The 24,129-nt window shown below is 31.1% G+C and overlaps 2 protein-coding genes across 6 annotated transcripts in view; one reads left to right on the forward strand and one right to left on the reverse strand.

Moving 5' to 3' along the window:
- Positions 1-179, reverse strand: part of LOC148628911 (uncharacterized) — an 11,160-nt gene extending 10,981 nt beyond the window's left edge. Inside the window, exon 1 of the mRNA XM_088540653.1 lies at positions 92-179. The gene's annotated coding sequence lies outside the window, so the exon portion shown is untranslated. The remainder of the gene's footprint in view (positions 1-91) is intronic.
- The window catches only part of LOC148628912 (uncharacterized), a 24,679-nt gene extending 817 nt beyond the window's left edge, over positions 1-23,862 (forward strand). For 2 of the 5 annotated variants that reach the window (XM_088540586.1, XM_088540593.1), the window contains exons 2-20: positions 3,448-3,596; positions 5,460-5,563; positions 6,936-7,455; positions 10,256-10,444; positions 10,991-11,089; positions 12,017-12,170; positions 13,335-13,355; positions 14,436-14,749; positions 15,521-15,718; positions 16,324-16,422; positions 16,808-16,961; positions 17,716-17,832; positions 18,615-18,730; positions 19,103-19,189; positions 20,310-20,381; positions 20,838-20,937; positions 21,288-21,428; positions 21,773-21,867; positions 22,614-23,862. In XM_088540586.1, coding sequence (XP_088396712.1) covers positions 3,510-3,596; positions 5,460-5,563; positions 6,936-7,455; positions 10,256-10,444; positions 10,991-11,089; positions 12,017-12,170; positions 13,335-13,355; positions 14,436-14,749; positions 15,521-15,718; positions 16,324-16,422; positions 16,808-16,961; positions 17,716-17,832; positions 18,615-18,730; positions 19,103-19,189; positions 20,310-20,381; positions 20,838-20,937; positions 21,288-21,428; positions 21,773-21,867; positions 22,614-22,709 — 2,763 coding nt within the window. In that variant the 5' untranslated portion in view covers positions 3,448-3,509 and the 3' untranslated portion in view covers positions 22,710-23,862. Of the gene's footprint in view, positions 1-403; positions 613-3,447; positions 3,597-5,459; positions 5,564-6,935; positions 7,456-10,255; positions 10,445-10,990; positions 11,090-12,016; positions 12,171-13,334; positions 13,356-14,435; positions 14,750-15,520; positions 15,719-16,323; positions 16,423-16,807; positions 16,962-17,715; positions 17,833-18,614; positions 18,731-19,102; positions 19,190-20,309; positions 20,382-20,837; positions 20,938-21,287; positions 21,429-21,772; positions 21,868-22,613 lie in introns of those variants that run through there. The other 3 variants (XM_088540568.1, XM_088540575.1, XM_088540603.1) reach the window with 3 other exon arrangements.
- The last annotated feature ends 267 nt before the right edge of the window (positions 23,863-24,129 follow it).

Below are 24,129 nucleotides of genomic sequence, written 5' to 3' on the forward strand. Positions count from 1 at the left end.
CATGTTGAAAGCCACCACAATTGTGAATTAGCTAAACATGTGTTTTAAGATATTTTAGGTCTTTAACTTATATAAAAGAAGTTTAACCTACCAGAAATCAAGCGATAAAAATCCTAATTTTTTGTTAAATACCTAGAAAACATTTGTATTGAAGACAGTTATCAAAATGACACACCAATTTCAATTAGGTCACTAATTTTACGGAATACAATATATTTTTGACAAAACGAATTTAAAGTTGGTAAAGGTAATTCGTTGGTTAATTTAATATGTTAATTTCGCATATTTTAATATCCATAATTTTATCAACCCGAGTTACACATTCAAAAAGCTAAAAATGAAATGTGAAGTTCATTTAAACTGCTTTTACAAAGGATTTTCAGGATTGCTGGATTTTCTAATCAGGTAGGTCATTTGTTTTTTTCAGTTTATTCACCTTCCCCACTGTTATGGGAAAGAAACTGTATAAAATGGTTTAAATGGTAAATATTTTACAATAATTCTGCTGATTTCAAAGAACGTCGGAACAAGCAGTATGCAATATGGCATAAGTAAGAGAAGTAAGAGGTCAGGGTATGGAGGAACAGAATTCCAACCTCTTACATTGTAGGAGTATGTATACACAAGTTTTCATTTTCTACTCGGATGTATTTAAGGACCGGGAGATCCCTGTTTGAGAATACTTTTGTATTGAATTTAAAAATCTCCCAGGATTAATTTGAAACAATTAGCAGGATTTTTCATATCACATTTGATCACATTTGAATTTCAGACTTAGGTTATTTTTCTCCTTTTTATATTTTTTAATGCTTCAAAATTGAGTTTTCTTTGACATCATGTGACACCTATGATGCCCAGCTATGGCAATGTATCTGATGGACTTTGTATTTTAATGGACAAAAGTGATGACAACCATGAAGTTCAAGGCTCCAGTGGGGGCATTTGTGTTCAGAATATTTTAAATCACTTTTCAATATCACTTTGGTTTACTTGTTGAACCAGTTAAATTATTTGAAATATGAAACATAGCACAGTGATCACACAGTTCACCAAATAAAATCTAAACCAGATTTTGTATTTTAATACTACTGACCAAGCAAGAAATGTGTTGGCTTTCTCTTTAAAGATAGTACAAAAAATGTACTATTGTTAAAACTACTTTTTTTCTTCCATTTGTTGGTCTCCTACCTCTTTCTCCCACCTCCATATCCCTAATCTCACAAATCACACCCCTTGTCTACTATCTCCCTTTATAGCTGTTCATTCCATCATTAATCTTTTTTTTCTTACTCCAAATGCCAGCCAGATTATTTATTGATGAAAATAAGAATTTTTCTTAAAATTCCTAGCTTCCTCAGAAAATCAAGTGGTCGTGGCCTCAATAAGAATTTTAAAGTGGAACAAAATTGATTTATGTCTGCATCATCATCACATAGCAGTCATTACAGCTGTATGGACGTGCTGATGATTTTCTCATTTAACAATTGTTTGTTACATACTATGCTACATAAAATTCTCACCACAGACTATGATATAAACCAATCCATGCAGAGGTTTCAGCTCAACTTTCACATGGTCGTTGACAGTGGTTATAAACCTTGTCATGTAAATTCATCAACTAAACAAGAAACAACAGCCCCAGCACCTTCCAATTTTAGCCATCTTTGATCCACCCAACTCTTTAGCTCACCTGGTCCAAACCAAGAGAGACGAAGCATTTAGCAATGTTCTATATTCTCAGAATCCTGAATGGCTCAAACTTATTTATGATATTAAATAGAAAAACCTTTCAATTGGTGAAATCATCTTTTCGATAAGGCCCAAGAAAGTTTCCCTTGGGCCCAAGTTGTAGGATGACTCTTTGTTAGAATTAATGCCCTTACAACATAAGAGGTTAGATCTCTTCCTTAATAATGTCAACCTCTTACTTCAAATGCCATCTGTTAATTGCACCACCTGTTATACTTGGAAGTCGAAAAAAATATACAGAAATTTTAACCTTATAAACCTCATTATATAGAATCTTTTCCTTCACTCATGAAATGGTAATCAGATGTAAAACAACTGTATTTTCTACTTCATGAGAAACTCCAGTTCTCTTGAAAATTCTTTGCAAAAGCAGTTTGAATAAACTGTGTCCTTGAATTTTGGCATATTGAATTAGTATATCTGATTTAAAAAATGCATAGCCTGACAGGTGGAATAAAACTTTCAAAATATTTAACCTTTAAATTATCAATACCCAATTGCCATTAGGAATATTTTCATTCTATAAAAAGGATGGTACATGTATTTTAAATGTAAAGAAAGTTAGCCTGCCAACCTCTGTCCATCGCTGCAGAAGATCCACCTCACTAAGTTATATCTTTATTTACCACTAAGGATCGAATCCTAGACCTATTGGGACTGTCTGGTAACTGAATATTCAAGACTTCTTTAGGCAAGTCATTTAAATTCACTACTTACTACAACACAGGTAACCTGTCCTGTTGCATACATATACAAATCACTGTCAGTGCTTGTCTGTCCGTGTCTTGTAATCTTTCATCAATTGATTCATTAGCCATATTTGTCTCTTTGTAGGCTTGCATACAATTAAAGAAAACTGATGTATCTAAAACATTTTTAGATTACATTTGGAAAACAAGCACTCCCACAATTTAAGTCTGCTTTTCTTTACTTAACAAATCCTTTAGGAAATTAAAGTTTTCTACTTGGCCAAGGAAAAATTAGAACATGGTAAGCAACTTTCCCTCAGCTAAATTAAAATTGACCAGGTTGAGGGGAAAATGGCATCCTAAATCCCTGGTTTAATGGCTTCCAAGAAAGAAAGAAGTAGTAAAAGTGCTAAAAATACTGCTTTGTTTTTGTGCTCAATGTATACCTGGTATGATGAGCTTTCAGATAAAACCAAGTTTGCTTATACTGGTTTAATCACAAAAAAGATATCATGCATCTTCAGGGCTTCTTTCTTTGGCACCTTATTCATCTTCACAGACTTTATGGCTTTAATGCAGATTTTTCATTTAATGCCATTTGACTTTGAGAATGAGGGCATCTTTTAATGTTATTTCACTGGCATGCTGGACCATATAACAAATGTATGATAAATACAAAAATACCAATCATATATATTGCAATTTTTGATACATTAATGATTTACACTGGACTATTGTTCTAGTAGACAAAATTTCTTGCTTATGTCAGCAATTCAAGAATAAGGCATTTGGACTCTGCAATTCAGGTTTGGTCAATGTGGGAATGGAATGATAGTCAATTATGCTGCTGCTGAATCATCAGCTGAAGCACCTTTAGCACAGCTGCTTATTACAATTCATATTTTATTACCTATGATGGATCTTTTTGGTACATAGTTGCTATATAACTGATTAACAGGAATATATTTTTAGAATTGCCCATGTCAGTTGTTTTTTTTCTTTATTTCAGTAACGGTGAAAGGATGTGGTACAAACAAGTTCCGTGGATTTTTACTGCAATCAAGGCTGGCTATGTATTCAAATCAGGATGTAAAGATTGGAGTATTTGGTATCTATAACAATGCCCCATACCAATACACATGTCCAGATCTAAGACTGGTAATTTATTATAGATTAGAAGATTTACCCCGGTATATGTAGAAATCTGAAAAAGGATTATGCCCTACATAAGACATCAGGGGAAATTTTGATTTTGCAACATAATGTCTTAATGATAGTCATGGGGAAATAATGGAGATACTCTCCCTGACTACTGGTATAAGGAAGATTTCTTGTGTTTTATGGAAGAAAAAGGTACTAACTCTCTTTTTATTAATGAAACTCTGAGATTTCTGACGCTTGTTAGAGAAACTGAAGTGTCTTTTCGTTTGTTGGGCTATGCTTCACTTGTACAAAAAAAACAACAAAATTTCTCAACATTTGTGTAGGTAATCCTAGGAACTCATGTATTTACCTTCACCTTCTTTTTATATTTCACCACCTTGATAATTATTATCTTTCATAACATTGATTTAACATTTTGATAAAATATTTAATTGAACAAGAACTGTAAATATGTTTTATTTTTATTATACAAAATTTTATATTAGCCTAGTCATATTGATATTGACATTGTGGTCCACATAAAATCTGAATACATATAATAGAAATATTATCTCCTTGAATCTTTCTTTGTGTGCAGTTGATTATTGTATTCTCTGCTGATTAGACTAAATAATGAATTATAACTATTTGTAACTATTTATACTTCATAATTAAGAGCCTCTAGAGAGAAAATTTGAATTTTTTGAAGCAGTGAAATTAAATGCTATTGTAGTTGGGGTTTCATTGCAACCACCTTTCCTGTCAGTTCATTCATCTGTTACACTTTTCTGTAACTTATTTCTCCACTTCTATTGGATATCATATTAAATACTATATAATAAAAGGATTATTGCTTAGATATTTTGTATATTGCTTTTGCATGATGACTTGTAACCCTCTGTCTCCCCTTTCCAGGTTCCTTGCCTATCTAACTCCTGTTTACCTACTACTTAAGGAGGTAGACCTAGGGTAAGGGACACAACTCTTACAAATCATTGGGTCTCACTAACCACTTCCGGGTCAAATGGCCACACCCTGTGTAGTACCAAAAACACACTGAACCTAGACATACGCATTGTAAGTGCATTATTTGTGTGTATTATGATTAAAAGTAGTCAAAATAAAGCTGAGAATGTGTACTTTAAAATCATATATGTAATTAACTACAAAAGTGTATGAATATTGTTTAGATGTGTGAGTAATTTGCCTCCATGCTGTCAGTTAGCAGAACAGGTAAAAATGTGGATTTTCAGTATTATTTATTCAAGTAAATTTTGTGAAGAATTTCTACTATCATCGTACCATTAGCATAATGATTTTGGAAGCCTTATTTTCCAAGCTTCGCAACGGTATGCAGCTTTAAGATGTCATTTGTCCTGGGAATTCACAGTGAGACTTTGAAAATTACTTTTTTAACATGTAAAGTAATGGAAACATTAGAAGTGGTTAGTGAGACCTTGGAACGTTTGTATTCAGCAATTTACATCAGTCTCGTGTAAGCCTCAGAGAAACTTGGACTGATTTCATTCTGTTTCAAATGAAAGCATGATAGGCTTTTATAAAATAGAATGTGATACAAACATATCACTCATTTCAAGAGTTATGTCCCTTACCCTAGGTCTACTTCCTTAATTTAACAGAAATAATCTCAGCGGGATGTAGCATGCAGCCTCTTGTTTCCATTAAAACCTTAATTGTTTTAATGAAACCCCTGAATTCAAAATTCCTTCGACTGCCAAGAGTTTGACAACCCACAAAAAATGTCACCCTGTAATAATAATAATATCAGACTTTAAAATACAAACTTGAACAATTTTTTAGTAAAACAAGATTAATATAGTGTAAAAAACTTTGATACTTATGTCTGTATCTTTGTAGGGCACAACTGGTCAAGCTTTAACTCACAGAGAAAACTCTGATAAGTCAACAATGAATTTTGTTTGGCAAGCTCCTCCAGTATCACAAGGACATGTTATCTTTATGTAAGTAGTAATGGAGAATTAATTGTTTCTTCTTCTGTTTTTTATCCTAAAAAAATTTCATGTTTGAAGACAAGCAATTTATAAACAACATGTCATCTTTAAAATATACTAATTATACAATTGACTAGTAAATATATTCATTATATAGTAATATATGTTTTTGCGTGTTAATTTCTAAACCAAAAGTTTTTAAAACCTGAAAAACTACTCCTTGCATTTGCATGGAAGCTAGATAAACATTATGAAAAAAAAACTGAAGCGTTTTACAATTCACTGGGATGATATTGCATTTTTGTCAAGTGTCAGCAGATAATGGTGGATGAGGGGAAAAAATGATTTGATTTGTTTATTAAACTTGTTCAAATATGAAGTTTTGGTTGGTATTAGAATTAGTTTAATATTGCATAAATTTGAAAAAGAATGCATTATACCTAAATAAGCACACAGGGATTTCTAAAATATTAAGTATGATAAAAGGATGATTGCTTTTATATTGGTGAATACTATTAATATCCACAAGCTCATGCAATGTAATACCTGCTCAGGTAAATATTTACAAATAATAAATGCAATAATCTTGTGACTGTAAACATATTAATTTTCATGGTTGCTAATTTTTGCCAATTCTGTCAAGTGAGGATATTTGCAGGTATCAATTTTTGCGGTTTCAAACAAAGAATATTGTTAAATAGTGCTAAAAATCAATTTTGCATGTACTATTTTTTCGATGCTTTCTGTCCACTGAGATAATAACATGAACTAGTACATTGTGAAAATTAGTATGTTTACAGTATTACTGATATTTAAAGGAATAAAATGTTATTTGACATTGGCATTTTGATTCAAATTGAACTATTTTGAGGTGTATAACTAATCATTTCAAAAAGGTTTCTGTGTGGTCCTATGTTGAAATGAATTATGGGGTCGTGAATTGTACCTGTTAGGAATTAGAGGTCAAAAAGGGACCAGGTTCAAGCATTTTCATGATATTCGGACAATCACTTGATTAATAGTAAAAAGTTCTCTGTGAAATTATACCACAAGGTGACATACCTCCAAAGGAATGCAAGGAATGATTTGAGAGGTTGTAACTGGACCATTCATGAACAAGGGGCCACTTTGATTCTGGTTAAATTCTTATCCTGTGTCAAATATTTAATCATAACTAAAATTCAGAGCTGTATCAAGCTTGATTAGTGTGTCCTTACTTGCCACAACATTTTAATTTTTTTACCTCCATGTTCATATCAAGCTTCACCCAGCAAGGCATATTATTTACCTTGTACATTTGCTAAGATTGAATTTATCCTATTTTTTGTTATGTTAAGTTGTATTTATAATGTATCTAAGTTGTTTAATGCTGATATTTCAGTATAACCATAGTTAAAGACATGAATACATATTGGACCAGGGTTTTATCACCCATTGTATATGACCAAAGAAATAACATACCAATATCTCAACAAGTACTCAACTCTCTGTATCATACTGTGGCTCCAATCTGTATGCAACCATTAAATACAACAACTTCTACATCAACATCAACATCAACATCAACTACAACTACAACTACAACTACAACAAGTACTACAACTACTCCAACTCCAAGTACAACATCAAGTACAACTAGTGCTACAACAAATACAACAACACCTGTTGTCATGACAACACGATTGGCTACAACTACTACAACAGAACCATCCACAAGCTCTACCACCACAACCACAACAACAACCACAACAACAACCACCACAACAATGCCATCATCAACAACTACAACAAGTAGTGAACCTCCAACAACTACAATGACCAGTGTCTCATCAACTGACAGAACAACAACTGAGAATAGCACTATAAAACCAGAAACAACCACTCAGTATATTATGCCTGTTGTAAGTATAGTATCAATATTAAATAAAAGTTATTAGGGTCACTAGAGGAAAGTAAAAGGAAGGCATAAGAGTTTTATTTAATATTTTTCGATTGGGAATTGAAATAAGAAGTGAAGGAGGTTATCAAAACAAGCAACTGCATTTAACATATCATACTTTTATTTCTAGTTAGGTGTTATAAAACCTTCAAACTATGGCACTAATTTTTTACTGACAATCCATCAACTCTAGATATTTAATATCTCTACACTCTAATACTTAACAAATTATGAAAAAGAATAAGTTTGAGTAAAGGTAGAAAGGGTAGGTAGGTAGGTTTTATTATGTAGCAGATTTTTTTTATATTATGACATCACTAGAAATTTAGAGTAGAGATCATGTGCATCATTTATGAAAACAATTCTTCCAGTTTAAAAAAAAATACCTGCTGAGTTTATAATGGCTTTTCAAGTAGAATACCATCTTGAAGTAAATCATGAAGATAAAGGTCTTACAATGTAGGTTTATATTAGCCTTACCTAGGACTTCTAGATTGAGCAGGGCTGGAGTTTAACAAAGCTGGTTTAAATAGTCACAATGTCCATTTCTTTAAAATTCTTTCTATATATTCACGGAACTCATTTGACAAACTCTAACTTTTCACAATCATGGGTCAAAATTAGTGGTGGTCCAAGGTGTGGAATCTTCTATTTCTGACCTACAACCTTTGAACTTTTGTTTACCTGGGTACTGGACATTTTTCATTGACAGTTTGTTGAGGACTTTTAGTTTTTCTGAAATGGGCCATTGATTTCAAACTTGAAAGTAAAATTTGAACCCCTTATTAATGTTAATATACTGTACATATAACACTATATTGCATACATACTGTACTTGAATACATGTATGTCATGGTCTTAGTGAGTACTAGTATGTTATGTTCATGAATTAGATATTTACTGTATGTTCTACTGCACACTAAAACTCTCCAGGCAAAATAGAATTCTCAATTGGTTTGATATGTACAAAAGTAATGACTAATGGTGGAACTTCCTTATATATTGGCATGTAGTTGAATGATGATACATGTATAATTTGTCATTATTTACCTGACGGTGTTGCACATAGATAAACAAAGGGATAGTTGTGTTTAAGGATCCCTGGAGGTCATTATTGACAGACTATGTGTGAATAAAAATGTAATCTTTTGTAATAAGTGTGTATTTTTTTATAGTTGATTATACAGTACAGGCTTAATGTTCTTAGACATACTCTTTTTTGGAGGCGGTGTTAATCAGTATTGATTATTACACAGCCTTTGAACTTTTTTTTTATCATAATATGTCAGAACAAGCCATATATTGCCAATAAAACATGAATAAATGATAAATGATTTACCTAGATAGATTTAGGTAAAAAAAGCACCTTTATTATATTGAAAGAATGGTTTTTTGAGGGCATCATTTTTTATACCCCACTGGATAGTTGGGGGTATATTGTGATGGGGTGACTGTCTGTTATCCTGTCTATCCGTCATTCTGTCAGTTATTCTGTCTGTAACAAATAATTCTGTCAAAGATTTCTTGACTGCTACTAGAGGGAATGATAAGATATTTGGTATATGGCATACCAATGATGACCTGTTTTGTGTCTCCCCTTTACAACTTTCTAGGTCATCTACTTCCTGTTTTCCAAGCAACTTAGAATTTTTACATGTGAGGTATTGAGAAATTTTCTGTCACAGATGTCTCATCACCCATTGGAAGGAATGATTAGATGTTTGGTGATGTAGTGATTTAGATGAGCTTTTATGATATTTTTATATTCTGGTTACTGCTTTGTATAACATATTATTAAATTTATTCAAAATTTTTGTTATTGGCAAGAAACCATGAAGCTACTGAGGACACTCACTTAACCTTAAACACTTCTTTGGTTACATATACATAGCACTTTTTAATGTAACAAGAATGGTTTTTGATAATATGTCAAAGAGACAATGACCCAACTAGGGTGAAAAATATCATAATTTCATTGATACTTCAATCCCCAAAACTCTTTTCTTGGAGGGGAGGGGGGAGGGGGTTCTGTACCTAGCCTACAATTAAGATTTCTGTGTGTATGGTCATTTTAGGGGGAGTGAGGGTATAGATTTAGTGAGCATTACTCACAGTTTTTGTATGAAATTTGATACCAGGTGGACGAGAAACTTTATTTTTCTAATGTATGTTTCATAATTGGCTATATATTTGACATATTTGGAAAGGAAACATGATATCACGATATTCATGACAGTGTGGATTACACTGTTTCTGCCCATTTGTATTGTTTTGCAAAGTTGATATTCTTTTTTGTTGAAGTTTCATACCTCCCATTGATTACCAACTAATTTGTGTCAATTTCTGTTTGTTTCTTTATTTACATGACAAAATAATTACATGATGTTACAAAGACATACTCTATGTCTCTCTTATGTAGTATGTTATATTTTTGTCATGTTGCTTGTCACATTTAGTGTACATTATAAGGTAATTGATGTTTGAAGTTTTATAATCACCAATATAATTCTTTTCATAACTTGTCTGTATATTTTCTATTTCTGTAGCTAATTCATTGTAACCTATCTTTTGAGATGTTAAGGAACTGTTCACTTTAGGCAGGAGTTTGGTTTACCTTGTTTGTTTAAATGCATTAAAACTTAATTTGAGTGAACTTTAGTACATACTAGGTTCAGATAGGTTTCTAATGCATGCAGGTCAACCAATATGTCATATCGCCTAATACTAGTACATGTACTATTTAGTACTTATTGTATTCACAGGACAGATTTCCAGTAGATGAAGAATGTAACAAGACTAAAGGCTGTTTCCATGACTGTAATCAGTATAGTTGTAGCTTTGTTGTTGCCTGGTATGATAAAGGGGACATAATTGATATGGAACTAAAAACTAAAATTATCTCCCCTGGAGATAAATGGATTGCTGTTGGATTTTCTTATGACAAGCATATGGTATGTGTGCCATTTAATAATTATTTAAATCCTTTAAAAATTGGACAAACCTTTTACCTGAAGTACTGTAAACATATTGATTTTCACAGTTGCTTACTTTCATGGATTCTTAAGTGAACATATTTGCAGATATCATTTTTCATGGTTTAAGAAAATGACCAGTGTTATATTGTTATTGGGTTAGATGTCAATTTCACAGGTACTATTTTTCATGCTTTTATCATCGCAAAAATAATGAAATTTAGTACACTGCTTAAAGGAACACTTTGCAGTATGAAATGATGTAATAGTACAGTTTAATTACATTAAAGTAATTAATAACCAAAACAAAAAAAATGTATAATATTCATTGTAAGTATGAATAATTTGCTGGTTTGAAGATATAAAAAAAAATCATCATCAATGTATTAAGTAAGTAAAGTAAATGCAAATCAATTATTTATTCTTTTTTAAAAAAAGAAATGTTCATTTTAAAACTAATGCTAACTTTTGCAGTGCTGATAGATAATATTGGACAGCTTTGAACTCATTATTTTGTTTTTACAGGGCAGTGATAGTGTTATTGAATGTATATCAGTGAATGACAAAGTTAGTGTGTACCAGTCATATAATTTAGATGTCCACTCTAACCAGAGAATCAGAGATGTAAGGCTAAGTAGATTATCCCAGCAACCTTATTTACGATTGACTCACTGAATGCATCACAATTAAGTAGAAGTCTTTATAAAAATCAGGCAGTAGGTGATTCTTGCATGTCAAAAAACTCACCAAGTTCACTTTCATTTCTAATTCAGAAATAATCAAAGACCACAAAAACAGTGTTAATTTTTCATTTGATTATTTAGAGATAAATATTATATAGATTGTGTGTGAAATTGGCACTTTGCAAGAGTTATGGTTCTTGATTTGGTCTGGTTGGTTGATTAAAGTGGGATATAAATGTAAGGTTTTCTAAAAAATACTAATCTGAATACAGAAAGAACTATTGTGACTAAAAAAATATAGCAAATATAAACAAGAAAAGAATGGTTTGTTTGGTGGGTTTTTCTACACCTTGAATCACCTCTACAATAGGCTGTGTATGAATTTTAAATTGACTGGTACTTAAAACTGTAAAGTTAAGTTTATTTCAAATTTATTTTTAAGGATGTACAGGAATCTTCTACCTTTTCAACTTGACCAATTACAATATTGGATAAACTATTGTTTTATTATTTAGTCTTTGAAATAGAACAAGTGTTGTATCAGATCATATTTAACACAACAATAAACTTTATTTACTAAGTATCCATGCATTGATATAAGCAACTATATTTACTGTGAGAGTACTTTAATTAGTGGATACCAAATTTTTGTTGATTAGGGAAGAATCATAAGTTTGTGAATTCTTGAATTCGAGGTTTCCAGTATACACTTCAGTGGAAGTATCATTTTCGTTGGGAACCATTTTTCATGGTTTGTCCTTCTCACGAAAACCACAAAAATTGGTACCCCAAGAACAATAGTACTTTCACAGTAGTCATTTTTCTGGGATTGTCTGAATGTATGATTTCCCCGTTTCTTTTTACTCAGCCAAAGCTAGGTCTCACCAATGAAGCCGGTTCATTTGTGAATGGAGAATTTACCTGCAGTTTTACTCGTCAAAAGTTAGTTCCTGAAGAAAGTCGTGTGTTTGATTTGAATCAAGACTGGCACATCCAATTTGCTACAGGCTCAGCAATGTCAGGTATGTTCCTTAGGTCGCATTTAAAGAAAAAGCAGTTTTATTTAATGCTTAAAGTTAAAAATTTTATACTTGGCTGAGCTTCACTTTTAGATACCTGGGTATGAGTAAATACTTACATGTAATTAGATACAATTTTGTAATTAGTTTCCATTAGATGCCTTTGATAAAATTTTCTGTAATAATTTTTTATAATTGATTTTCCTCACTGAAGAAATAAATGGTACAGTGGGATAAAAACCATATTAAGTAACTTTCTTTGTAAGAATCATGCAAAATCTGAAAAATGTGATATACCCCAAAAAAGGCTACATATTTTTATTTTTGTAATTAAGTTGTTTTATGGGTCTATATTATGAAATGTGTAATTATTCATTCAAATCTGCCTGCTCTTAGGAGATAATCAACATTGAAAATCCAATAGATTCTATTGTATTTGAGTTTCATTTACAGAGTTATCTCCCTTACTTTTGAATTTTACAGTGCATTCTATACAATTTTTATCTCCTATGAGCACAGGTTATATGAAAAACCATATGTTAATTTCTGTTTACTAAAGCATTTTAAACAAGACGTCAAAAATAAAAATATGTAGGTTTTCCAACCATGTATCACATTTTGCATGATTCTTAGCTGGAGTGCTACTTAATTGTTCACTGTAATTGCATTAAAATACTGTAGATCAGAGATATATCTTAAATGTCTCACAATTTTTGGTCCATTCTTTTTCCAGCAAATCTGTTATTGTCACATATATGTAATTTAACAATCTTACTTGATATATACTTATCTGCACATTTTTGTGATATCAGCCATCAATGTCAAATAAAAATTGTAAGTGTAAAATAATTTTTAAGTAATTAGCTCACAATAATATTTTCTATAATGACATCATAATTGACCAATTTTACACTTCCAATATTTTTTATGAAATCTACCCAAGATACTTTTCTGGATAATTGTAAATTCTTTTTGCGATTGTATTAAAAATATTTCAAATCTTTTCATACCCACTTATATGATTACATACTTATTTCAAAAACTATCAGTATAATATTGACTGGTACATAAACTTACACTAATAGACCTTGTCATATTAATCAAAATGATTGAATACTTGAACATGCTGTCTAAGCTTTAATGAGATATAAAACATACATTTATAAGACATACTAACCAATCAGGAAGGTAGGTGTGTCATTCAGTTTTTATTTTATTTTCTTAACATTATTTTTGCATGATTTACATTCTACACAGGAAGTTAATCTCAATTTTTGCTTAGTTATTTTATTGTATATGACTTAATAACTAATGTAACTTATTGTGATACAGATCTTACTATCTTACTCATTTTAGGTTCATAATTTATTTAGCATGAATGTTTCTATCATTGTCATCCATATTTATATTATATTTCTGTGTCTCTGTGTGTTTTTTTTTTATTTAAGAGGCTGTCGAAGTGAAAACCATGCAAAACCATCCAGAAGTGATTTTGTTACTAAAAATAGAACATTTTATGTTGAATGAAAATCATATACATTTTTTAGATCTATTTCTAATATAACATTTTTGGCAATTCCAAAATGACTTTCAGAAGTTTTTGCAGTTTTTCGGGGTTTTCTCATAGACACTCTCTCAATATTACATAAATACATGTATAATTACTTTTGGTTTTGGTACAACAGGTTTGGGATGTGTGAGGACAAAAATCATAAATTACTTACTGTACTAAAACAATTTTAGTACATGTATTTTGAAGTTTAATTTTTTACTTGTAAAATTACATGTCAGTGACTATTATCCTATATATACACTTCAATTGGAAATGAAATCATGATTTATGAAAATGATGTTGATATATTTGCTTGTACTTAGACATTTTTTTAATTTACACTTGACAGGGAACAGGATCAAATCTGAGGATTTAATTTGTTCTCTATAAAAACACACAAAAACATTGCTACTTTGAATTGTACATTATGGAAGGGTGAAATAAAATTATTGTTATCCATGGTAATACTATGTTCTCAGAGGACGTACCAGATGAACTGAAAGTAGAATTAGCAGAAGTTTGTTTTTAACAATGAAAAAAAAAGCACATACAAAGAAAAGAACTTTTAAAGTACTGGGTAAATGATTTACCCCCTAACTTGACAAAAAAGAAAAAAAAACAACAAATAAAAAAAACCCCAAAAAAACACACATTATTATCAGCATAACAGTTGTATCTGGAAAACATATTTATTTAATATTAATGTTTTTTTTCAGGTATGAAGCTGCCTCATCAATATGATCCAATGCCTCCTGTGTCAGATAACAAAATAAATCTTAAAGAGTACCTAAAGTATCTCCTTACTACTACTCAGGCAGCAACAACTTCCACAATACCACCTCCCACAACAACAACAACGACCACAACAATAGCTCAACCAATTACAATGAAATCTAAACCAACTACTATCTCCATGGCAACAACTATATTTACTACAACCCTTGCACCAACTACTGTTGTCAGGACAATAGTTCCTATGACAACAACTACAACAACAGAAGCTGTGACAGATACAACACCAAACTATGAGGTTATTTTCTTACACCTGTCTTTTGGGACATACCATGTCTGTTTGTCTGTCCCTTTATTACACTTCATATAATAACATAAAAAAAGGCTTCCACCAATTTTCATTTAACTTTGGTGAATTGTTAATTTTCCTTTGATGTAAGTTCCATTTTGATTCTTCTAAGTTTCAAGTTTTAAGTTTTAAAGTTATAGGACTTATTTATGGGGTGGGTTCTCTATTGGTCTTTTATGTCAGAAAAATACATCCCATATCATGTATTTGGACTGATGTATGTTGTTGATGCCTGTTATTTGAGGGGAAATTCTAATTGTGCAGTGCTCTCAATCACCATCTGGCAATCTGATATATTTGTTGATGAGGTTAAAGGGGACTTAAATATCGTATGCTGATTTAAAACAAATTTTATATCATGATGATATAATTATGAAGACTAATATATTATGGGGAACATTCAACCAAAAATTCTGTTTTAAATCACCATATTCAATTGCAAGCTTAAGGCAGATATGTTATTGTGCAGGAGCATATTGACTCTATTGAACTTTTAACTATCTCGTTCAAGCACATTTTGAAAAATAATAATTCTTGTGAGGAAACTGCTTTTGTAATTTAGCCTGTTACCAGGGGTTTGGAGTCACATACATGTATTACACATGTACTGAATGTATTAAAGGTCACTATGGTTGTTTGTGCACAGTATTCTGCTTTAGCTTTATATGTTTTCAGAATGCACACAGGACAGAGATATACTTATAAGTAATATCATTTCAGAGATTGAGCTTAGAGAAGGATTTAGCATGTGGCCTGACAAAGGGATGTTTCTATGATTGTAAGAATGAGATGTGTGAGTTTATCATTACCTGGAGAGACACAGGAGATGACATCCAGTTTGATATAAAGTCTCAGGCATCATCTCCTGACCCAAATAACATGTGGATAGCAATTGGCTTCTCTCAGGACCAAAATATGGTAAGGTGGATAATACCTGGCTTCTCTCTGAGCCAAAATTTTGGAAATAAATGGTATAACATGTGAATATCCATTTGCTTGTCTCAGAACTTACCGGTAATGTTAGGAGAATAAAGCAGTCTTGCTCTCATATGAAATATTATTAAAATCACCTTCTATATATAAACTTACAACGTAAAGGAAAAAACTCTGTTTTAATAAATTAGCACGAGTTCTTCTACTGGTTATTTCATAGAATTGAAACAATGCATTTTGAAAAAAGAAATTGGGATTATTTATTATACAAGATTTAATAAATCTTTACAAAGAAATATGTATCCCTGTAAAATGTTTATAAATGTGTTAGCCGTGATTTCGTCACTCTTTTTCTAAAGTACTGCCCCCTTGCGGATTCAGGCAGAAAAATAAACCAATTGGGAATTAAGCTGGGGCAAGCTGTGATTTTTGGGAATATTGCATGATTTTGAGATAAGTTTGCTTGGGGAGACAGCTTGTATTCAGAGATAAATTCCAGGTCACAAAATCACTGATGTCACCATGATAGCAGTAAAAATTTTCTTAGTAAGAAATATTTTAATAAAACTATAATTCTTCCTCTATTTCAGGGCAATGACAATGTTATAGAGTGTGTCACTCAAGATGGATTTGTGGATGTTTATCAGTCTATTAACATAGATTCTAAAATGAATAAAAGATTAATTCGGGTAAGACTCTTTATTTGTCATGAAATAGTAGTTAAAATAACTGATTCTTGGGTTCAACTGGTGCAACAAGAGATAACAGTCATTGTGGTTTATACATAATAAATAATGCCACTATTCTGGTATTTTATACTTAATTTCAAACAAGGAGGAGATTTTTAAAGTCATGTACATTGCTATGAAATATTGTAATACCAGTATATTTTTTAAATATTTTCAATGGAGAAATCTAGTCACAGTCAAATGTTGAATGAATTCAGAAAAAAAATGGAATCAACCAATACATTAAAGGCTATTTTAAATCATTCCGAGTCCATCAACATTATATCATTGAATTGGTCATAGTTACACATGTTTTTTGGTTTTGATATTTTCTCCCATGTTTCAGCCTAAAGAAGGTTTAAGCAGAATATATGGATCAATTCAGGATGGAATATTTCATTGTAAATTTACCAGAAGTAAAGTTGTCCTTGGAGATGAAGCTCTGTACAACTTAAACAATGATTTCCATGTTATGTATGCACATGGACCAGCTGTTAATGGTATAGTCATCTTTGTTTTAATGCTTTAATTTGTTATGTGCTTTAAATGGGACTTCTTTCTCGTGTACTACCTTCCCTTTTGTCTTGCATTTACCAATTAACGAACCCAAAAGATTTGTTAGCTTATTCATTAAATTATGGTAAACTGAATGTTAGAAATCGGTATGGAAAATCTCATTGTAAAGTTGGGTTTAAGTGAATTTCCAATAACCAAAGATTACATTGGTAAAAGAAGTGTAGTTAAAATTACAAGGGAATGACCATTCGATCTTAAAGGGGAGGCTTGGAAGATTTCTTGCATTAAAACTTCAATTTCACCATGTTAACAGTTAAGATATCTATTTTTCACATACATCTATGTGAAAGCATTATGTTTGAATCGGAGTTATTTGAAAGGATCAAAATTTTTCTCCCATCTTCAAGATCATAATATTTATTTTTAAAAAAAACATAAATCAAAATATTTGTATTAAAATTTTTCCAAGCACCCCTCTCATAATCAATTGGTTACCTCCTCTTGATGGAAATGTTCTTAAATTATGGATAATGATGTTGGTGTATTTTAGCCATTCAATTTGTTTGGAGAAATCATTTTGTGAATAAAATCTGTCTTTTAAAAACAATATTCCAACATTGGTATGAACATTTTTTTTTAATGAAATATTGATCATGTGATAATGAATAAAATTGAGAATGATCAGTTGCTGTATGTATACTGAAGGAATGTAATCTATAAACTGTTTTTATTTTGTAGGTGAAATACAGTCACACAGCAACCAGAAACTTCCAGTTGTGTCAGCCAAAGTTATAGACTTCCAGAAAAATTCATCTTTGTCCGGGAAAGTGGTGTATTATCTCATTAAGTTTCATGGTAATATAATTCAATAATACAAGTATTACACATAAAAACATTTTTACCTATTAGAAGAAAATGGTTTTGATAAATTGTAGTGTGGTAAAAGCTTAGATGAAATTTTGAGCAGTGAATATAAATATAAGGATTTTAGAAATATGGTAAGGAAAAAGAGCATGTAAATAAAACAAAAATCTTACAAATATTATACATCCTCTGTTAAAGGAAACCCCAGGAAGGTCCATTATAGAATGCATCAAGCCAAATTTTGATAATTGAAACAACTAATTACTTAGAAGTACATATGATCATTCATTATTATATAGATAGTTGTGAATTACCGAATGTTCCTTGTGTAAACATTTTTTGATAGTACACACTGAGAAATAAATTCGATAATTTCACTTTCGAACTTTCTCTAGCTAAAACATTACAAAATGTGACAACCCCAATATCAATCCACTGTTCACAAAATTAAAAATTTATAATGAAAATAGCAAAGAATTATGAAGAAAATCTTTGTAATAAATAAGATAATCAGTTGGTTATTGGAATGACCAAAATATGATCACTTGTGTCAAGAATGCATTTAGGTTTAACTCGTGCATGTGTGGACTCTTGTTAAATCTAGGCTTTCTTTGACACTCTTGATCATATTTTGGTTATTCACTCTTTCCAATTATTTATCCTATTATTAAGCCATAAGTCTTGTGACAAGGATGCCATCAAATTACCTTGTTATTACAATTGATTCTTCTTATGATACATATAATTAAAAATATAAATGTTTACTTTTAAAGGTGCTCTGATGATATTCGCATGGATAGGATGTGCCAGTATAGCTATTGTAATAGTACGTTACTATAAAAGGGTTTGGCCTGGCAGTACATGTTGTGATGAAAGAATTTGGTATCAGGTAAATTTGGCATATTTTTTTCAGTTTGTGAAATATCTTGATTTTATTTCTTCTCTTCTTGGGCAGGTCAAAATTTGAGGCAGTTATGAAGAAATTTTTTTTAATCTCAAATGACTGCTTCAAATGAAGGCATATTTACATCTCTAAATTGAAAAAAAAATATGTGAAATATTATTTTAAAATTAAATTTAATGTAATGAATAAGTATTTTTTGAAACTGTTCCTACTCAGATATCTAAAAGTACTCACATCAGAAAATAAGGATGTAGAACTACATTTGTTTGACCCTCTGTTATGGTAACTTCATGATTATATACATCATAAATCTTTTTAATTAGTCTCATAGTCACAAAAGCCTTTATATATTTACAGGTACACAGACTGACAATGATAGTGGTATTTATCTGCGTTATTATCAGTGTCATCTTAGTATTTCTAGATGTGGAAGGTTATAGCAAGGTAAGGGTAATATTTCAACATAAGAGATTGATGAATAATTTAAAATTCTTTCATATTTTCTGTTTATTCAATGAGACATTACATGTTTATGTTGCTGTCTGTTGGAAGTAGGAGCTGTTCATGAGGGGTGGACAGGGGAGGTACCAATCTCCCGCCCCTTGTATCCCATTTTTAGCTCATCTGGCCGAAGGCAATGTGAGCTATTGCCATCACTTGGCATCCATTGTTGTTGTCTTCATTAAAAATTTTTCAAAACTCTTCTCCTCTGACACTGCTTAACCAATTCAAACCAAACTTAGTATGAATGTTTCTTGGGGTAACCTGCATAGAACTGATGTGGGAATTTTGATCTGTCGAAAAAATAGGCTGTGGTTACTAAAAATAAAACAGGGGTCAGACAGTAGTTTTTTCGCATATATCTCCAAAATTGTTCGGTTTAGCAAAATTATTTCTATTGCTGAAATGACCCTTATAATAAGGTCTACAAAATTGTCAGGAGTAAGAGTTATTGCCCTTGAAAGATGAAAAATGAAGGTTTTTTTTTTTTTGGTTTTTTTTTTTTACAGTTTTCAGCCAATATCTTGAAAACTATGATTGGTAGAAAGAAACTTGCAGAAATGATCTTTATGATAGTCCTACCAAAGTTTTCTTGAGTCAAAATTGTTTGACAACTCCTTGTTAAATTTATTGTCCTTGAAAGACAAACTTTAACCAGGTGAGCGATTCAGGCTCCTCGGAAGTGTGTATCTGTTTCATAGTATTTTGTCAGCAAGAAGTCACATGAACTCATCATTGAAATGCATTGATATTTGGCTTGGAGTATGATAGATTGTCATCTGTGTGGAATTTTGTTTATCTCAAATTACGGTAAAAAAAATGATTTTTGCTGTTTTATTATTGGGCATATAAGCACAAAAAGTAGTACCCACCAGATTTTTAACACTTATTTTCATTACTATAAAAATAAATTGATTTATAGTATGCAGTAATGGCTAAAGAAAAGATAAGGATCTTAAAATACTATAGAAGAAATGCACTTCAATGAAGGATTTTTTGTTCATTGAACTTAAAAACAAAGTCACAATTGCTTATTTGGAATAATTGTCTCTTTCTGTTCCAGATTAATGGTCAGATGTTCCATCAAGCACATCCCATTATGGGAATAATTGTTCTTGGTTTTACAGTGGCTAATGTAAGTGTTTATAAAATCATGCATCTTTATATTTATAGCAAAAGACCAATTTGTATCGAGTTTGCTACTTCCAGGTACTTCAATATGATGCATAGTTGTCAGAATTTTCTATTTTGTATTAATTCCAAACTTTTTATAATTTAAAAATAGTTAAGCATCATAAATTTTGTGATTTTGTTGATATTGTTACAGTTTACATTCTGTAAACAAAAACATCCTGTGCTTTTGAATCAAAATAAGAGTCATATTCTTGTGAATTCACATGACAAGACTTTCGAGCCCTATTGGTTGATTTTCAACTTCCAGTGAAGTTTCAAGTGTCTTGTCCATTGAATTAAAAGATGGTTACATTTGTGTATTTAATGTGTGTATTCCATGTTACCATTGTTTCATACTCTTTGTAACACAGTAGGAGACTGATCAAACTAAAATAATTGTGCTTACTTTCTTTTAAAGCCTATTGTTGCCTTAATAAGGCCACTTCCTGGTTCTGTTAAAAGAAAGATTTTCAACTGGATACATTGGGGTCTAGGAACAGTTGGACATATCTTGGCAGGTAAGGTGTGAAACACAATGTAGGTAGTTCATTCTGAAAACCATTTTTGCTGTTCCCCCTTTTAAAGGTAGATAATGCACATGGCCTAAAATATAATTACTGGTATCAACAGTCATCACTGAATTACTTTGAATTGTTCATAGAAGTACTTTGTATTAATCTAACTAAAATAAGATTTTTCCATGTTGTTCTCCCATGCTTGTTGAAAATTTTACAAGAGTACCTGATTTTGATTATAAAGTGTTTTGTATCATTCAGTGGTTAGTCATACTTTGAAAGCAAGTAGAAAAATCTTGACCTTATGATAAGATACAAAATGCATTACTACTAAGAATCAACTTTCTTTTCAGTTGTGAATATATTTGCTGGTTTAGAGTTGCCAAAAGCTGGAGCCCCTCCTTATCTTAGATGGGTGATGGTTGCATATGTTGGCTATTATATATTTGTCAATGTGATACTAGAAATTACAGATTGTATCACTACAAAGAAAGGTTGGTATGGAGCATTGTATGAAGTAAATGTTTCTAAATGTAAACTAGTAAGGACTTTTTTTACACTCAATAAGCATTGGTTGTAGACAATCAAAAAATTAGCAAAATTTTCATTAGATTAATTTTGATGTGTTGCATATGGTGTATAAACTTATATGAGGAGCTCTGATTGTTTCCAGATCTTTGTTCCCAATAATGTTACTTTAAGTGAATATTTGTTTCTTCTTAAATAAAATTTGTCTGAACTATGAAATTTCAACTTATCATCATAATATAGTGGTATTTCTGAATGAGGATTTAGGACATAGGTGTTCATGTATGACCTGTGTCTGTTTTTATTTCAGAAAATGTCAAACAGGAAAACACTTACATGTATGAAATGCACAGAAAGCCATTTTATTTCTCACATAGTAATGCACACTTACAGTTAGAACCACCTGTAAGTATACAAATTTGTTACCTAATAAACATAATACTCTAATTGTCGGATTGAAAAATTATGAATATATAATGGTAATATATATAACTGTTAGCTGAGACAAATGTTGCAAACTACATCATGCTAAGAATACCTCCACTCAACCATTTCTGTCAAGTTAAGTTGTATAATAAACAGGAAGTAAATAAGTGAGGAGCCTGGAACACAGGCACTTGTTTCTAAAAAAACTTAATCCTTTTACAGACAAAAAGGTGTAGGGATTAATTTTAGACAAGAGTGCCTGTGTGACGTGGAAATGGAAAACATGGTACAGGTCGTTGTGCAAATGCAATGTACCAAATATCTAAGCATTTCTTCCAAAAGAAGCTGAAAAATATGGATTCATATTCCATTATGCATCACCAAAAAAATTACGGTACTAAGTCATACAGTAAGCAGGAAGTAGAAAAGCGAAGAACCTTGAAAAAGGAGACACGGTACAAGTCCTTATGCACAAGTAATATACCAAATATCTGGACATTCACTCTGATAGAAGCTGAGAAATCTGTTACTGAGCATGGATTGATGGACAGACTTTCAATGTGATTGCAATATAGTTGGGGTATAAAAATAAATTGCTGAAAAAGAAGTAACATCATTGTTTTTCTTTGAGTGAACTTCTTAACAAGTATTTCCAAGCAACTTATAAATAATGTGTATTTTTCTACAGTTTGTGTTATAATACATGTATTGACTTTATTTTATAGTACAGCAGATTTAAGAAGGCTGTAATGGGTACACACATGTTAATCATCACTGGTACAACTCTACTTCTCATCATTATGTTGTTGATTGGTGGATGATCAATGACTTTCAACAGAAACTTAAACTACAACTGTCAGAAAGTCTGGACATAGTGACTATACATTTCAAATATGGCTGTAGTGTTGACCAGAGGTAGACATCTTGTTGCTGTGAGATCTTATGACATTGTTGATATTAAAACAGTATTAGAAACGCTGTAGTTGTGTTGTTCTGAGAAATCTCTCATCCTCAATTGAGATACTGAAATTTACTTTGAGTAGGAGCATTTGTCAAATGAGATCTTAGTGGTTATGTAAGAGGAATACCCTGTTCATTATATGCTTTCACATTCTTTACATTTGTATACTAGAAGGCGGAATAAATAATGTTGTGTTTCCGATCACCCCTCTAAAATTTTTTAAAATATTTTTTTTCAGAATCACAAATAAAAACTTTTGGATGGGGGTCTGAAGGACGGTGGTAGGGTGACTGGGAACATAACAATTTTTTGTTTATGCCTAAGAAGTGAAATACGAGTGTAACTAAAGTATTACTTACTAACTCACTTTTCTAAACTTTTTCTTAAAAAAACAACTTCAGCATACATATATTTTAACATCAAAGTAATATGATAATATTATTAACTGGCTAGTGATCTGGTAAAATTGAAAACTCACATATTTTCTAAATACAAAAACTGATCACAGCTTAACATCATTTATTTATCTGTCACATATTTAGTTTCTGGATGATATTGAAAAAATCAATCAAGTTATCCTTCTAAATGTTAACACAATGATTTAGACTTTAAAATATAGATTTAAATTCATTTTGTTTTGTTTGTTTTTTTTGGTGTTTGTTTTTGTTGCATTTTATCTATAAGTTAAATGGTCCTTTTCTGTAGACATTTGTAATTTTAATTCTTTAAGATTTAGAATGTGGAGTATTTTAGCAACAATAAATTCAAGTTATTTATCTTTAGAAGTTAACTTATAGAAATGTTTTTGTGAGATCTTAAAAATGACATTTTGTTACTGAGTGCTGTGATTTTTTGTGAATCAGGAGTGTGTGTGTTTGTGTGTATATTTGCTTATATAAATGTGATAACTATTTATAAGAATATTTGTGTATTTATGATTTTATTGTGTAATTTTAGAATATTATCATGTTGTTTGTGATGTTTGAAATAAAGCGTTTAATTTTACAAAACAATTTACTGTTTAACTTTTTTATGATAAACACTTTAATTTACTGTATTTAGACAGTAGTTATTATACCCCACCCAAAAAGTGTTGTGGGCATTGGGGTTATAATGTTTTTGATTTGTCTGTCAGTCCACGAGACCATCACAACAGCCAGTTGTTTGGATATGGAGTCCATTTTTTTTTACAGATTTCTTTCCAACCTTTGTGAATAATCTGTCTAAAATATCTTGGATGGGATTGATTTTCACAGAAATTGGTCAATGGAAGGGACTAA

This window comes from Perna viridis, chromosome 1, assembly GCF_037379345.1.
Source record: "Perna viridis isolate PV_CMFRI_1.1 ecotype Kerala chromosome 1, ASM3737934v1, whole genome shotgun sequence".
Taxonomy (NCBI): Eukaryota; Metazoa; Mollusca; class Bivalvia; order Mytilida; family Mytilidae; genus Perna; species Perna viridis.